The sequence below is a fragment of the Erinaceus europaeus genome, chromosome 10 (assembly GCF_950295315.1).
Source record: "Erinaceus europaeus chromosome 10, mEriEur2.1, whole genome shotgun sequence".
In the NCBI taxonomy this organism is placed as follows: Eukaryota; Metazoa; Chordata; class Mammalia; order Eulipotyphla; family Erinaceidae; genus Erinaceus; species Erinaceus europaeus.
Genome location: NC_080171.1, coordinates 104481425 through 104499274, shown reverse-complemented (window position 1 = coordinate 104499274; position 17850 = coordinate 104481425). Strand labels below are relative to the sequence as shown.

Sequence of the window (17850 nt, the reverse complement as noted above, 5' to 3'; positions counted from 1 at the left end):
TTATTTATCTTTGCATAGAGACAGAAATTGAGAGGGAAGGTGGGGAATGGGGAGTGAAAAGGAAGAGAGAGAGAGAGAGAGATTGACCAAGACCTGCAGCACAGCTTCATTACTTGTGAAGTGTCCTATCCTGCAGATGGGTGCCAGGGCTTGAACCCAGGTCCTTGTGCTGTCTACTGAGTGAGCCTCTCTGGTCCCCTTAAATTGGCTACCCTTTTAGCAAAGCTTAGTGATTGTACCCCCCCCCACACACACACACACTTATATGACGTGTTTACATAACTGTCTTTGATTAAAAGGTGAAATTGTCTGAGGAAACAAATTTATGGGCATAGTCATTTTGGATAATCCTAAGAACAACCCTTTTAAAAACTTTATGGGGCCAGGTGGTAGCACAACTGATTGAACACACACATTACCAGGATTCAAGCCCCCATCCCCACATGCATGGGGAAATGAGTAATGAAGCAAGTGCTGCAGGTGCCTCTTTGTCTCTCTCCCTCTCTATCTCCTCCTCTCCTCTCAATTTCTCTTTGTCCTGCCAAATAAAAAGAAAGAAAGGCCAATGGGAACGGTGGCTTCATATACAGGCACCAAGGCACCAGCCATAATCCTTGTGGCAAAACAAACAAACAACTTTATTATTGGAGACACAACACATACACACACATACACACAGTACTGCTCAGCTCTGGCATAAGTAGTGCTAGGGATTGAATCTGGGACCTATGGAATTTCACATACAAATTATTTATTTATTTATTTTTAACCAGAGCACTGTTCACCTCTGGTAGTGCAGGGAATTGAACCTGGGACTTTGTAGCTGCAGGCACGAGAGTCTGTTTGCATAACCATTATGCTTATCTACCCTTGGCCTTCAAACATGCAAATTCTATGCTATAATAGCTCTGACTCACAGAACAGCTCTGTTCATCTTCATAGTATGTTGGGTACTATGTTTAAGACTTTTGCACTATGATGATATTTTAAGACTTTTCATAGTGTTTAATTCTTGTAGCTATTTTCCCCATCTCTTCTGTAAAAGGTGAATTGTTGTGTGATAAGGAAAAGGTAAGGCCTTCCTTAGGGAATGTGTTAGTAAGAAAACAACTTTGTCCTTATGAGATAATTTTGTTTTCTTTTTCTCATATTGGGAAGATAAAACAAAAACCAAGCCAAACAAACAAACAAACAACAACAAAACTCGATAATTACTCATGGCTGAATTCTGGGTTCTTTTATTGCGAAACTCATTCTCCTATCCAGTAGGCCGCACTGCCTTCAGGGTTAAAATCATCATGACTTCTTGGCAAAGTTCAGAGGATCATAGTTGCCTTCTTGGGCTTATTTCTCCCTAGTCGTTCCATGCCACCAGCTATCATTCCTCTTATTCCAGGATGGAAAAAGCAGTTGTTGAAGTGAGTCTTCTTAGATGCTTCTGTTTCCTAATGCTTGTTCTGGTAGGCCTCCAGATGAAGGAACTGTCTCTCCACTTTTTCTCTTTGTTTTTAGTTTGCATGACTTCATAGTTACATATATATATATATATTTTTTTTTTAAATACTTATTTATTTCCCCTTTTGTTGCCCTTTTTTTTTATTGTTGTTGTAGGTATTGTTGATGGCGTTGTTGTTGGATAGGACAGAGAGAAATGGAGAGAGGAGGGGAAGACAGAGAGGGGGAGAGAAAGACACCTGCAGACCTGCTTCACCGCTTGTGAAGCGACTCCCCTGCAGGTGGGGAGCCGGGGGCTCGAACCGGGGTCCTTACGCCAGTCCTTGTGCTTTGTGCCACATGCGCTTAACCTGCTGCACTACTGCCTGACCCTCTATAGTTACATATCTTCTAAAGTCAGTGATCAAAGGAGCTGAGTGATGGCACACGTGTTACCATGGGTTAGAACCCGGTTCCAAGCTCCTGTAGAGAACCATGGGAGAGAAGCTTCATGAGCAGTGAAGTAGTGCTGCAGGTTTCTTTATCTTTCCATCTCAATGTCCCCATTCCCTCTCAGTTTATCTCATCTCTGTCAACCAGATAAGGAAAATAAAGTAAAATATCAATAAATAATTGTCAGTGACCAACTGGCTCCTTTCCCTTTTCTTTTGAATATTTATTTATTGCCTTTTGTTTCCCTTGTTTGATTATTGTAGTTACTATTGTTGTCGTCATTGTTGGATAGGACAGAGAGAAATGTAGAGAGGAGGGGAAGACAGAGAGGGGGAGAGAAAGATAGATACCTGCAGACCTGCTTCACTGCCTGTGAAGCGACTCCCCTGCAGGTGGCGAGCCGGTGGCTCGAAGCAGGATCCTTATGCTGGTCCTTGCACTTCGCGCCACCTGCGTTTAACCTGCTGCACTACTGCTGGACTCCCTCCTTTACTTTTTTTTTTATTTCCGGAGTTTACTCAGTGTGACTTTTCTACCTCCCTGCCAACTCCTATATTGTGCCCAAAGTAAGCTGCATATAGGGGGAGAGTGATCGGTCCCTTACTTGTACCCACTTGCCTCCCAGGCTTTACAATTGGTTGTGAAAGGAAGCAGAGGAAATTGATTGGGCTGCATCTGTCAGTGATTAAAGTGATATACGGGGGAGGGATCATTTCAGGATTCTGGAAAAAGGAGGGTTAAATCTCCAACTATGTCTAAACTGAGTTTTTTTGTTTGTTTGTTTTTACCATGTATAATTGAAAAAGAAAAGTGGAAAAGTGACTTCTTGACAGAATAAATCTCTCCAGACATCACCACACAAATGACTAGTGCTTAGAATTCAGAAGTGACATAAGTGAAGTTTTATTTTTCTCACTTTTTCACTTGCAAAGATCAGTTTTCTTTCAGGAGCAGTAAATATGTTAGGAATGATAGCAATATTCAGAGAATATTTATTCCCCTCCCCTGCCCCTCCATGCCTCACCTGTGACTCTTTGGGAAGAATAATGAGTACTGTATGTTAATAAACAGAGACCCTCTTCCCTCACTAACTGCCTTAATTGGGGATTTTTGGTGATTAGTAAAATGTTTGTCATTTGTAACTATTTAAATTCTTATGTATCCTTGTCTATCTTTGCTGCTTCTTTCCTTTTCTTTCTCTCTTTTTCTTTTTGCTTTGCTTTTTCCTCACTTTACAAGTAGTCTCTAGGAGGGTCATTTCCTCCATTTCTGGTCACATTTGCAGTTTGCTTTGTGAGTGAATCTATTCAGATTTATGAGTGATATCTCTTCCAACTGATTGGCATCTTTGACGTTTGATAACATGCATACAGCTGTAGTGTAAATAGGAGCAGTTTTGGAGAAAGGCCTATTAATAAAGGTGTGAGTTCTGGGACGTTCCAGAGGAACAATTCTGAAAGACCCTAAACATTACAGATATTTATTTAAGAGAGGAAAAGAGGCATCCAACCATCTTCTCTATTTACATCTTTGACAGTTTTTGAAATCTGGGCATTTGAGGGTTCATATAAAAGAGGAAAATAATCCAAATGGCATTTACCATGTAAATGATGCTACAGTTGAATAGGAAATGTCTTGCTTTGGAGTCCAGCTTTCATAGTAATTGAAAGGCCTGAAACCTAGCTTCCCAGAAGAGAACAAATAGGCAAATAAATTGGGAGCTTCCTTCTTATGGTTTATTGATGCTGTTTTGACCAAGTAAAAAGATCATTTGCTCATAAAAGCTCAAATCTAAGGTTGTTTTCTTTCTCTTTTTTAATATTGGCTATTTGAAAAGAATGTTGGGAGATAAAAGGAGGAAAGGAGCTAAAGCCATTATCTAATATTTAGATGAAAAAACAAGCAAAACAATTAGATTTCTTTTTCTGTGACTTTTTTTTTTTTTTTTTTGGTGCCGATAATACCAGTCAAGCTTGCTTGTTTCTTTCTTTCATTTTATTTATTTATTTATTTTGCTTGTTTCTTTCTTTAGAGTCATAGTCAAAAGAAGAACTGCAGCTTGATTGTAATACATGGTTCTTTGTCATTAGCTGGAAATAAGGTATTTCAGTAATGAGGTGCAAAGGTCTTTGCAATTCAAAGTGATGATGACGTGTTCCTGACTTTATACACATTTTGAGTCTAGTTGAAAGTTTAATGGTTTCGGGGAAATATGACTGTATGAGAATTTAAAATATAATTTTTTTATTGGGGAGATTAATGTGTAAAATTTCTAAGAGTTCTGCAAAACACTGAGACCCCCTGCCTAGGTCCTCCACCATCATGCTCCAGGACTTGAACAGCCCCCCACCCCCACCCCAGAGTCCTTCCCTTTGGTGCAGTTGTATGAGAATTTTAAATCCATACCCCACCCATACACATATGTGCATTGCAGCTTTGTATGAGGTGTGACTTGGACCAGTTGTCAGTGGTTTGAATTGATCCCGGTGTCATATATCTTTAGATTGTGGATGTGAGTTTTGGTGTGTTCCGTTGCAGCTTGGAATGATTTGCAGTGCACTTAGGCCACCCAGTGCTGTGCTGCTTGCTGGGTCAGTGATCTGTAGTGATCTGTAAGTGGCATTATAGGGATGATGTTCCTATATACTTACTGCTGTCATGATGTATAACACAGATGTACAAAGAGCATTTTAAATGACAACTGATTATAGTGTGGATCCTCTTAAATATTAAGAAAATGTAGAAAGTCTCACTAAGCAATAACACTCCATTCGCCTCATCATGAGTGATATTAAAAGCTGTTGGGGGGGGCGGGCAGTAGCGCAGCAGGTTAAGTGCACACTGTGCAAAACACAAGGACCAGTGTAAGGATCCCAGTTTGAACCCCCAGCTCCCCACCTGTAGGAGGGTCGCTTCGCAAGTGGTGAAGTAGGTCTACAGGTGTCTTCTTATCTTTCTCTCCCCCTCTTTGTCTTCCCCTCCTCTATCAGTTTATCTCTGTCCTATCCAACAACAGTGACAGCAATAACAACAATAATAACAACAGTGATAAACAGCAAGGGCAACAAAAGGGAAAAAGTAGCTTCCAGGAGCAGTGGATTTGTAGTGCAGGCACCGAGCCCCAGCAATAACCCTGGAGAAAAAAATTAAAAACAAAAACAAAAAAGCTGCTAGGAAAGATATATGTGTTACTGCTGAGTCTAGAGCTTGATTTTTTTTTCTGACAATATTAAGAGTTGTTGATTTCTTTTCTCCAAGGTTCCCCCCCCTTGAATGATCCCAAACTTTAAAATAATAGGATTAAAACTTTTACAAACTCCTGTCTTAGACATGATCACATTGTGAGACAGGAAAAGCAGTTGACATCTGTGTGCCTAGAAAAGGGCAAAGTGAAGGCAGCAAGGTGGAGTCAGCAAACCTAGTGGCGTTGCTGTCAGCTCACCCTTAGCATCTGTTTCCTGTCTGAGAAGATTCCCTGTTGCATTACTGAAGCAGAGACAACACATGCAGATACCTGTATTTACACAGATGAAGGTGAACCCTCAATGACCCACAACCGAAATAGGGGGGTGTGTGTGACCCTGTGGCCAGTGACCTCTTTAAGAGTGGGTGGGTGGGGATGGCCCTTCTTTTGCATCAGAACATGATGGTCTGAAGTAATTTCAGGTCACTATGAATCCCTTTTCCTGAACTCAGACCTGCGTACGTAGGGGTTCAGATATGCCTGCTTCATCGGCACTTTTTAAATTTATGGCAGTGAGACCATGTGCCTGTGTTATTTCACTGTTCGTAGGTCAAAAATAGAATCAATCATAGCTTAAAGTTAGGAGAACATTCCCTGCCCTCTCACCTATGAAGCTTTCAGTGAACCCTTGAAAAGGAAACAATAATTTTCATAATGAAAAGGAAAAAAAAATTGATTCATCTGGCTTGTGAGTTGTGGGATTTTGGAATGCCAGATTTTCTTAAGGTGAGATTTCTGCCACACGGCCTGAGTAAGATAATGTCACATGAGTCGGGCGTAGCAACTGCACAGTGCACACCAACACTTGAGCTTTTAAGTCCTAGACCTAATTGAATGCCTCTGGCTTCATTAGTGTTCTGAATGTGATTGGCATGATGAATTTCCATCTACTTTTCCCCAGACTTCTTTTACAAAATATACCTTTGTCTGTTTAGAACAGTTAGAGATGTTTAAAGCATGAAATGCAAAGCATGAAGTGAGTGGAGAACTAACCAGTATCTTCATTGCTTGTCTAATTTTCAAGATTTAAGTCAGCAACTTTGCATTTGAGGTTTTCGTAATTTCCTTCTAGTATAGGTTGATATTAGTAAGTTTTGTGTGCACGCTTGGCTCTGGGCCTTGTCCAGGAGAGATTTTACCTCTGCAGGATTGACTTTTTCATTCCTTATATCTGAGGTTTAGTGGGTGCGGCACCATAGCATTGAAGCAAGTGAACTGTTTTGCTGACCTGTTATTTGCAATTTTAAACATACCAGCTCTGACTTGGGCTTCAAAAGTTTGGACTTTTTAAAGAAGATTCTGAAAGACCTGGGCTATCCATGAGGAAGGGGCTTGTTGAATTTATTGTATGAAATTGTAGGGAAATCACTTCTATTATGGTGGTTCCAGATACCAGTGTGACTCCTTTAGAAACCCAAAAAAACCAAACTTTTTTTTATTATGATTTATTTTCTCTTTTGTTGCCTTTGTTGCTTTATTGTTGTTGTGGTTATTATTGTTGTTGTTGTTGTTGATGTCGTTATTAGATAGGACAGAGAGAAATGGAGAGAGATAGGGAAGACGGGGGAGGGGTGGAGAGAAAGATAGACATCTGTAGACCTGTTTCACCACCTGTGAAGCTACTCCCCTGCACATGGGGAGCTGGGGACTCCAACCGGGATCCTTATACTGGTCCTTGCACTTCGGGCCACTTGTACTTAACCCACTGCGCTACCACCCGACTCCCCAAAGAAACCAAACTTTAGAGCTCAGTGGATCCGTGGAGAAGCTGTAAACACTTGTTCTGGAGAGAGGAAGTATGGTGTCTAAGGTCACACACAGCTTTTTAAATTCTTTTCCTTTTCTTTTCTCTCTTTCTTTCTCTCTTTCTTTCTTTCTCTCTTTCTTTCTCTCTTTCTTTCTCTCTTTCTTTCTCTCTTTCTTTCTTTCTTTCTTTCTTTCTTTCTTTCTTTCTTTCTTTCTTTCTTTCTTTCTTTCTTTCTTTCTTTCTTTCTTTCTTTCTTTCTTTCTTTCTTTCTTTCTTTCTTTCTTTCTTTCTTTCTTTCTTTCTGTAGTGCCAGAGAATGAATCCAGGACCTCACTTTGTTGTGAGGGAGTGAGACCAAGTTTCTCCCCCATAGTATCTGGCTCATCATGGTAGGGTCTACAAAGAACTGGGGAGTCTGTGATTAGAGATTGTATGCTTTATTTAGGAAAAAAAAATGTCACACATACAGACACACAGGATGTCGGGAAAGAATAGCAGGTGACAGATTCAAGTTTGGCTCTTTAAATTCAAACCTCTCTGTCTGAAATGAGCTTCTCACTGGACTGTTTAAATAACCTGACTCCTCTATTGGTCTTGTCCATCCAAGTGAGACTTTCTTTTTTTTATTTTTTATTTTAATATTTATTTATTTTTCCCTTTTGTTGCCCTTGTTGTTTAACATTGTTGTGGTTATTGATGTTGTTGTTGTTGGATAGGACAGAGAGAAATGGAGAGAGGAGGGGAAGACAGAGAGGGGGAGAGACAGACAGACACCTGCAGACCTGCTTCACTGCTTGTGAGGCGACCCCCCCTGCAGGTGGGGAGCCGGGGGCTCGAACTGGGATCCTTATGCGGGTCCTTGCGCTTTGCGCCATGTGCACTGAACCTACTGCACCACTGCCCGGCGCCCAAAGTGAGACTTTCTAAGACCCTGCCTTCTTCCTTTCTAAGTCACTTCTACATTTATCCCATAATAATTACCTTCTCTTCAGGTGCCCTTCCTTCTCCTTCCCCCTCTGGGGGAACCAAAAGCAAATGATTGGAGTGACAAGAGATTCAAGTCTCAGGTAATTCTGTGATGTCATGAGGCCTCCCTGACCCAACTTCAAACATTGTGTATATGCAGAGGAAGGAGGAGGGAAGAGGAGAGCAAAGAGGAGAGATAGGAAAGCATTGTTCCACCATTCATGGAGCTCCCTTTGATTCTGTCTACTACGCTTCTCTGTGAGGTCAGGAATCTAGGCCAGGATCTCATACACTGTAAGACATGAACTATTCCGGCTGAGTTCCCACACACAGTCCTTGTTAATAAGAGAGCCTAGTAACACATTTCCAAGAGAGAAGCTTATTACATTGGCTCTGATTCTGCACATTACACTCTTGTCTGGCATTACTTGATGCTTTGTGTGTAATAATACTGAAACAGTGTTATTAAAAAAAATCAGTAAATTTACTAATCGTAAACAGTGTTTTGCCTAGATCATTAAGAATTGTCCAAGTTTCCTCAGGTTTAGAAGTATTTAGTAGATGTAATTGGTTAGAAAGGACTTGAGTTGAGAATGGATAGACATATCGAAGGTTAGTCATAGACAATGGAAGATTGAAATTTATTGATAGAGAAATTGGGTTGAGAGAAATGTTCTCAGATTATAGAGACCAGTAAAATAGCTGTTGCTATTAGTGAGTGGCAATTTACCAGTAAGTAGAGAACTCCCACTTCTATAGCTTGCCACATGAACATTCTCACTCTCCACTGTGATAGGACATGGAAGTTAAAAATTTGATCGTTTTATTTTTCTCATCTTTCACTTTATTCTTGTTGGCTAGTAGAGAAATAATCTTAGAAAAATCATATTAGAACTTTGATAAGTTGCTGTCTGAAATAGAGTGGTTTCTATGCCACAGACATTTGGAGTGAAGTATGTTTATTGAAATATATTTTTACAGAAAATATTATAGAACCTATAATTGAAAACTTATGGCAGCATTTAAAGGAGTGATATGTTCTTGATGTTAATTTGTAAATTAACTCTGAACTCCCTTCTGCTGTTTGAGTGCCATTTTCCAAGAGTCTTTCCAGAGTTTAACTGTGTTTTATGAGATGGAGTATTTGGTGCTTAAATAATGTATAAATCCAGTTATACAGGAACTGCCTGTCAATTTTATTAACTTTGACCTTTTCTCCCATTATAAAGATGGTTTGGTAAATATTTAATGGGCCTCTTATAGATCATGACAGTTGGATCTGTATTCCTGGAAATTGGGATACATATATTTGATTAACAAATGTCACTTAATCACTCTGAGTTAACTTTCAAGACAGGCTTTGATTTTAGGGAAGAAGAATCTTTCTACCTACTTGTGCTCTTAGAGGTGCCATGTATGTTGAGCGTCTTCAAGATGTCAGAGGTTTTGGAAAATTCCTTTCAAAGAGAGGCATCAATTAGCTAGCACTTCTGTTCTGTTTTGTTCTGTTTGTTTGTTTGTTTGTTTGTATAAGTAAAGATCAGAATGATGCCAGCTGGGCAAAATCACTCTGCCTCTTTGCATAGTTAGCAGGACTCTTCCACTCAAAGAGTCAGCAGGGCTGAAATGGCTGAGCTAGCTTGGACCCTAATAAGATGCAAAGGAGAGCCAAAAGGAGAGATGATTCCCTGAGCCAGGAGGGGCCCGTGCCAAGCTGTCTTTCCCTGTAATTCCATAAAGCCCCACGCATATTGCACTCATTGCAAATTCTAGTGGAGAAGATCGAAACCCAAGTAGCTGACATTTTGAAACATTGTCTTTCAAACTTGTACCATCCCTGCTTCCATTGATTTCCCATTTAAGAAATCTGTAGGAGAAAAACAAATTTGAGCAAAATTCATTGGTCTAAGATGAGTTGTTAGAGCCAAATTATGCCCCCCGCCCTTCCACCCTGAGGAGAACTCCATTTTTATTATGAATGTGATATATCTTAGTCTTGTATTGTGCAGCCATAAAGCTCCCACAGCAGATCGACCAAGTAAATCAAGATCCTGTTAAAAAGCAATATGGATGCTCCAGACTCAGACATTTCAGTCTTACCGGGTCACTGGATACCTTCACTTTTATAGCCATTTTCAAGAAGCAAATCATTTCAATTCGGTTTTGTTTTCTTTCGCTCTCTATTTGTGTGCAGTCAATGGCTTTAGGTGAGGCCGTTTATTTTTCAGAACATTATTACCCTTTGCATCCAGGGCCCAACCCCTTTTATATGGTGGTCACCAGTTTCATTACTACAAGCAGTAGTGTAGCTGACTCTGCAAAGAGAATCTTGGCCTTAGAGGAGCTTCTTGAAAATAAATTGATTTGGAGTTTCAGGATGAATTACTATTTGTATGTTCAGTTAATTCTAAATAAATGTTTGAAAGACCTTAATTTGAGAAGGGAGGAAGAAACATATTGGATGTTATAAATGATCTCAATTCAAAATCTTAGCTTGGCATTTTCGTATTTGAATGTTTTATTTACATCTGTTCAAAACTGTGGTATCTTTCAAAGATAATTTTATTATAGAGATGTTGATGACATATTTTTGTGGTCTAAAATACAGAAGTATGGGATTAAAAAAAGAAGGTAGGTGCTATTGTTACATGTCAAATTAGAGCTAGGCTTCACTTGGTGATAAGTGAAAATGATGAGTTGTGTTTTAAATAAAAAGGTCCTGCTGGAAGGAGTTAGGGGTGGGAAGTGACTGTGTTGAGGTACAAGGTAATTTTCTGCTTTGATGGCAATCTTCTGTATTATGCTGGGGATGATGGTTTTAGAGCTACATATATTCATCAAAACTCATCAGATTAGGGGTCAGGTGGTGGTGCCTTGGGTGCTGGCAACCTGGTTGAGCACACATATGACAGTACATAAGGATCTGGGTTCGAGCCCCCAATCCCCACCTACAGGGGGAAAGCTTTGCGAGTGGTGAAGCAGTGCTGTAGGTATCTCTCTATCTCCCTCTTTCCCTCTTGATTTCTGTCTGTCTCTATCCAATAAATACAGATAATAAAAAAATATATTTATAAAAAACTCAACAGACTATACACTTAAAATGTGCTTTATATCAGTTGCAACTCAGTAGGTAGGTTTTTTTCTTTTTGGTTCTATTTGGTTAAAAACTAGACAGTATCATTTCTCTTTTTCAGTAGAGGAATTGAAGTGTAGGGAAGTAAAATGACCTGCCCAAAGTAACCTCAAAGCTCAGCAGTTTGTTCAGGAACAAAGCAAAGGATGCTGGGACTATGCTCTTTGGAATTATGCTGCTTTTCTACCCCCCAGTCATTGTGTTTCAATGGAATGAAATTAATTTTTCTGCTCAGTTCTCTTAAACCCATATGTATTTGTTGCAAGATATATATATATATATATATATATATATATATATATATATGTATGTTGCCCTTGTTTTTTATCTGTTTGTTACTATTATTGTCATTACTGTCACTGTTGTTTGATAGGACAGAGAAATCGAGAGAGGAGGGGAAGACAGAGAGAGGGAGAGAAAGATAGACACTTGCAGACCTGCTTCACACTTCCGCTTATGAAGCAACCCCCCTGCAGGTGGGGAGCTGGGGCCTCGAACCCAGATCCTTATGTGGTCCTTGTGCTTTGCGCCACCTGCACTTAAGCCGCTGAGTTACTGCCCAGTCTCTGTAGCAAGATATATTAATGAGTTTTTGTTTTGTTTTCTTTTGTGTTGTTGTTAGGACTGCATGTTTCAGGCTGACTTTTTCAAATAGGGAAAGAAATGCAGGGAGAGACAAAAAGGCAACCATAGCACTGGAGCTCCCCCCAATGCAATGATGGCTGGACTCAAACCTGGGTTGTGTGCATTACCATGTGAGCTATTTTGCCAACCCATCATGAGTTTTTTTGTTTTGTTATTTCTGCCTCCAGGGTTATTGCTGGGGCTCAGTGCCCGTACTATGAATCTACTGCTCCTGGTGGCTATTTTTTCTATTTTTCTATTTTGTTGTTGTTGTTATTGCTGCCATTGTTGGATAGGACAGGGAGAAATCAAGAGAGGAAGGGAAGACAGAGAAGGGGAGAGAAAGATAGACACTTGCAGGCCTGCTTCACTGCTTTTGAAGCGACCTTTACGCTGTTTCTTGCACTTCGCGCCATATGCGCTTAACCCATTGTGCCTACCACCCAACCCCCTATGACTTTATTTTTATGATTTATATTTGTAGTTTCACCATTGAAAACTGTGATGTTTGACTTTGCATAGCATACCTTATATTGTATTCTGGTTTAACTCTATTTGGTACCACTGACAGTGAGAGCTGAGCGATGATCTGGTTAAATGAACAAAATAAAAATAGTAATATATGTCTATAGCTTGATGATTTTCCATACATTTAAATACCCTTGTAGCTACCATCTAGTTTAATCCTTGTAGTCATTGCTTCCATAGTAGATGATGAGTTCTATAGCTTTTATTATAAGACATTATAGTAGTAAGAATTCCCAGAACTATTGGTAATTTGTCTTTAAGGAAACTGTCTAGGGGCTGGGTGGTGGTGCTCCTGGTTGAGCTTACATGCTACAGTGCTCAAGGACCTGGGTCCAAGCCCCTAGTTCCCAACCTGCACAAGGAAAATTTCATGAGTGGTGGAGCAGGGCTGCAGGTATCTCTCTGTCTCTTACTCTCTGGATCCTCTTCCTTTTGGTTTCTGGCTGTCTCTACCAAATAAGCAAAGATAATTTTAAAAAGGACATTCTGGGAGTCGGGCTGTAGTGCAGTGGGTTAAGCGCAGATGGCTGCAAAGCGCAAGGACCAGCGTAATGATCTCCGTTTGAGCCCCCGCCTCCCCACCTGCAGGAGAATTGCTTCACAAGAGGTGAAGCAGGTCTGCAGGTGTCTGTCTTTCTCTTCCCCTCCTCTCTCCATTTCTCTCTGTCCTATCCAATAACAATGACATCAGTAACAACAACAATAATAACTACAACAATAAATAAAAGGGAATAAATTTTTTTAAAAAAGGACATTCTCTGGATCATTTTATAAAAAAATAACATAGGGTTTGGGGACCAGGCAGTGGCACACCTGGTTAAGTGTACTTAGTATTATGTGCAAAGCTCTGGTTTGAATCCCCCACTCCCCACCTGCCGGGAGATGCTTCACGAGTGGTGAAGCAGGTTTGCAGGTGTCTGTTTTTTTGTTTCCCTCTCCCATCTCAATTTCTCTCTCTCCCCTATTGAATAAAATTAAAAAAAAAAAAAAAGAGGAACAGAATGATCACTGGGAGCTGTGGATTCAAGTTCTGGCACCGAGGCCCAGTGATAACCCTGAAGGCAATAAATAAATAAATAAATAAATAAATAAATAAATAAATAACATAGACTTTGAATATAAAACATCTTATATAAGATGTATATGAATAGTAGGAAATAAAGTGAAATTATCCAACTATTCATTATTACTTAGAAGTATACCATTAAGTATACCATTTGGGGAACATCTTTTTAATTTTCTCTATTTGTAATCTTTTCTTCTTAATCCAACACAATGATGTAAAGTTTTTTTTCCCCTGTGTTTTAATCAGTTTTCTAGTTGTTCTTGGGCATCTAGATTGTCTTTCATCATGTATTGCTGTACTAGATAGTCTTATAGATGCTTGTTTTCCAAGTTGTCAATTATTTCTTTATTAATAAATTCCTTGAAGAAAAGTGTTATCAGTTGTGTGTTTCTATTAGTAACTTAACAGTGTTTTACAGAGTTAGAAGATTTCAGAGGTCTTTTCACAGCTCCACAAGTGTAACTTACCACACCATTGACTTAAGTTCTGTGCTTGCTCCCCTTCCCCCCAGACACATTAGCTCTCACAAAGTCCAGGAGACAACTTGCTTACCTTTTTTTTCCTAGTTCACTTATTTATCTATATTCCATATATGAGCAAAACCATCCAGTGTTGTCCTTCACCTCTTAGTTCACGTAGCATAGTCACTTCCACTTCCATTTTTGTTCCAAATGGTATAATCTCAACTTTTTTTTCCTATAGAATAGTACTTTCTTGAATATATATCCCACAACTAAGTTATTCAGTCACTTGTCTTCAGGCATTTAGTTGGTCTTAACAGCTATGTTTGAAATTATGTAAAATGTCCTATCAGCAGTCTGGGGAAACAGCCTAATGGTTATGTAACAGACTTTTATGCCTGAGGCTCTTAGGTCCCAGGATCAATTCCCAGAGTCACCATAAGGCAGAGCTGAGCAGTGCTCTGGCATGTGTCTATCTCCATCTATATGTATAGGTATAGGTATAGGTATAGGTATAGGTATAGGTATATATAATTAAAAACAAACAAAATATTTTTTAAATGTTCTATGGGAATGAGATGTATTTAATGTTGGTACTTTGATACGACATATACTGCCTTTACCAAATGCTGTTTCCCCACCCCCCCCTTTTTTTTCCCTATAGTTGCAGTACCATGCAGGTCTAGCATCTGGCCTTTTGAATCAGCAGTCCTTGAAACGTTCTGCTAATCAGATGGGAGTATCTGCTAAACGTAGACCAAAGGCACAACCCACCACTCTTGTCTTACCACCACAGTGAGTAATGTGTCTAAATAGTGTTATTTGCCTTAGTTGAATTCTACTTTGTACTTGTTTTTGGCTAATGGAGGGTTACTTTTGCAAAATTGTTTCATACTTAAAGAAAAAAACTGTAAAGATAGATATCACCGTGATATGTAGGTGACATATTTTGTAAAGACCTTTGTGAAGCAGTTATGGCACAGTTTGTTGTTTATGTACTTTGTGTGTGACTTTTCTGTCTTGGATTTTAAGATCTCTTTTAGCTGTTTCTTTGTTTCCTTACCACATGCTCATAGTTGACAGAGAATAAGTACTTTCGTCCTTATTTTACAAGCAGAGGAGCCCATTTTAATAAATTACAGGTTCCTGGAAAAATATGGTAGAACTTGGATTAGAATCAGTACTGGGCTTATCCGTTCTTTTAAAAATAGCAGTGGGTGATGGGAATAGCCCAGGAGTAACACACAGGACTTGCATGCAAGAGGTCCCTGCTACAGTCCCTGATACCACCAATAGCTAGAGCTGATGAATAACACCACAAAAAGAATAATAATACATGTGCTCTTCTTTTTCTCTTTAGGAAGAACAACAGGCACTATAAGTTTCATAAAGTCTGTAGCTTGATGCTTTTTTATATGTAAATAACCATTTAATTACTATCCAGTTCAAGCCATGTTAGCCATTGCTGTTATAATTTCATAAAGCTTCCTCCACATATTCCTAGTCTGTGTGTTTGACATTTCCCTCCTCAAGTCTAATACTATTTTGGCTTCTTTGAACAATTCATTTTACCTGCTTTTGAGCTTTATATAAATAGAACCACACAATAATAATTTTTTTGTATTAGCTTTTTTTTTTTTTTTTTTGGTTCAGCACATTATCTACTAGATTCATCCAGGTTGTTCTTTTTGTTGTCCTTTGATTTCTCACAGTTAATTCATCCATCTGCCTGTTGCATCACTTTACGGAAAAAACTAGAAAGTAAGGGTCAAGACACGATCAGTAATTTGGAATCAGAAAAGTAAAATAGCTGTCTTTCCCTCATAATGATCCTGGGTCCATACTACCAGAGAGATAAAGAATAGGAAAGCTTCTAGAGGAGCGAATGGGATAGGGGACTCTGGCAGTGAGAAATGTGTGAAATTTTACCTCTCTTATTCTATGTTTTTTGTTGATAGCTTCTATTTTTTATTTTTAAAATAAACTTTAAAAAAAAGAAAAATTTCAGACAGAAAAAGAAGCTGTCTTTCTATGAGTGCACACACTGTGCTGAGGGACAGTACTCCTAAAAGGCTTGTCTTGGACATTAAATGCATTCTTGAACCCTGGCTGCCACCCTATCACACCCCTCTCTTATATTCATCTTCAGTTGGAAACTACAGTTTAAAATTCCTCATCTGAAGGTGCATTTGCAAATGAGATCCAAATCATTTGCCTCTGTTTAAGATCAAGACCACATTTATTTTCAGTTTGACCCGTGTTTATTGTATCTACTACTGGCAAACTACTGTCCTAGCCATTAGAGATGCGAGTATGAACAAGACAGATGTACTGTCATCTTCCTGAATAGTTTTGATCACTGGGAGGAAAAATAGTACCCCTAAGCAAATGCAGAGATTAGTACAATAATTTATAGTTATGACTGGTACTTAGGAATGGAATACATAGAATGTTAAGGTGTTAGACTGGGAGAGAGAAACAGTTTATCTTGGGTTACTGACAAAGGCCAGCAAGGGGATGGTGTTAGGTGGACACTTGGACGATGGAGAGGGGAAAGGCTGGTGAAGAACTGGGGAAGGCGCAGGAGTTGACTTTAGGAATTCAGGCTCACTGTGGACATTCCTGAAACCACCATCTCTGTGATTTTCAGTCCTCCTCATTAACATTTGCTTCTAGTTTAGGATGATTTATTATTATTATTATTATTATTATCTTTAGTTATTGATTGGATAGAGATAGCCAGAAATTTAGAGGAAGGGAGAGATAGAGAGGGAGAGAGTCAGAGAGACACCTGCAGCACAGCTTCACCACGTGTGAAGCTTTCCCCCTACAGATGGGAGCCAGGGGCTTGAACCTGGGTCCTTGCCCATTGTGATGTGCACTCAACCAGGTGTGCCACCTTCCAGTCTCCCTGGTTTAGGATGCTTACATTTTAAAAAAATCTTTATTTGTTTATTGGATAGAGACAACCAGAAATTGAGAGGGGAGGGATACAGTGATAGAGAGGGAGGGAGACAGAGAGACACCTGTAGCCCTGCTTCACCACTTGCAAAGCTTTCCCCCTGCAGGTGGGGACCAGGAGCTTGAACCCGGGTCCTTGAGCTTTGTAACATGCATGCTCAACCAGGTGCACCACCACCCAGCCCCTCAACATTTTTTTTATCTGCTGTATGCACAGGTGGTATGTTTGTCAGAACTATAGGGAAAATTTTGGGTGATGTCATAAATACACAGAGAGAATTCACTGTTTGTCAGAAAGCTTCTTGGGAACATTACTATATTGTTTCTCAGTGATTTTACAGATCTCAACATTCAGTTCTCAAAAGTCGAATGAGCCTTGTAACTTGTCACTTTCCCTGCATGGATCGTCTTCTGAGACAAGATGCTTGGCTAGAAGTGAAAGACTTTCTAACGGTCCCAAAAGACTGGAGCCAGAAAGTGTTTGTTGCTAACTCTCTCTTGACAAAAGTCAGTTCTTAGTCCATCTGTTCACCATTTGTTAATTTGCATTGGCTTGAAACCTGTTTACAGGTGACATGCTATTATGAGGATACTCAGAAACTATTTTAAGCACCAAGGCAATCAACAGACGCTGTTCTTGTGCCAAAAAAAGGAGGGGGGTGAGGGGAAGCAGTGTTCACAACTGTCATTATAAATTTATAATAAATCACTCAAAATAATTAGTTTCAAAGAGAAAAGTGGTTACTGTGTCCTAAGAATACAACATTGAAATGATTTCCTATACTTAGTAGCATATTTTCTGTGAAAATTGACTACTGCCATTTCATATGACTGAGTTTTTTTGGACTCAAATTGTCCTGGAGTCCCTTTATAGAATTACTGACAAGTAGGCAAGTGCTTTAGCTAAAAGGCATTCATTGTGTTTTATTGAGCACCTACTATGTACCACTGTTGTGTTAGATGTCTGGAGTTGAAACACTAACAAAAATCAAAGGAAATAAAATACTTGTTTACATAATATATAATTGGTTTATTAGCTAGGGGATGAATCCAGAGCCTTGTACATGTGCAGTACTGCTGAACTGTCTCCCCAGCCCAATTTCTATTCCGTAATTTTTTAGAAGCAAAGAGAGAGAAGAGAGGCAGGAAAAGTGAGAGAAAGAGTGACACCAAAGTCCTGCTACACCATCCATGGAGTTCCCTCTGTGCTGTCCTTAGTGTTCTGTGCGGTAC

General features: G+C 39.5%; 1 protein-coding gene across 1 annotated transcript in view; it reads left to right on the top strand.

The window, feature by feature from the left end:
• MED27 (mediator complex subunit 27) overlaps positions 1 to 17850 on the top strand; it is a 266902-nt gene that overhangs the window by 81238 nt on the left and 167814 nt on the right. The window contains exon 3 of the mRNA XM_007530321.3: positions 14321 to 14451. Within this exon, the coding sequence (XP_007530383.1) occupies positions 14321 to 14451 (131 nt within the window). The remainder of the gene's footprint in view (positions 1 to 14320; positions 14452 to 17850) is intronic.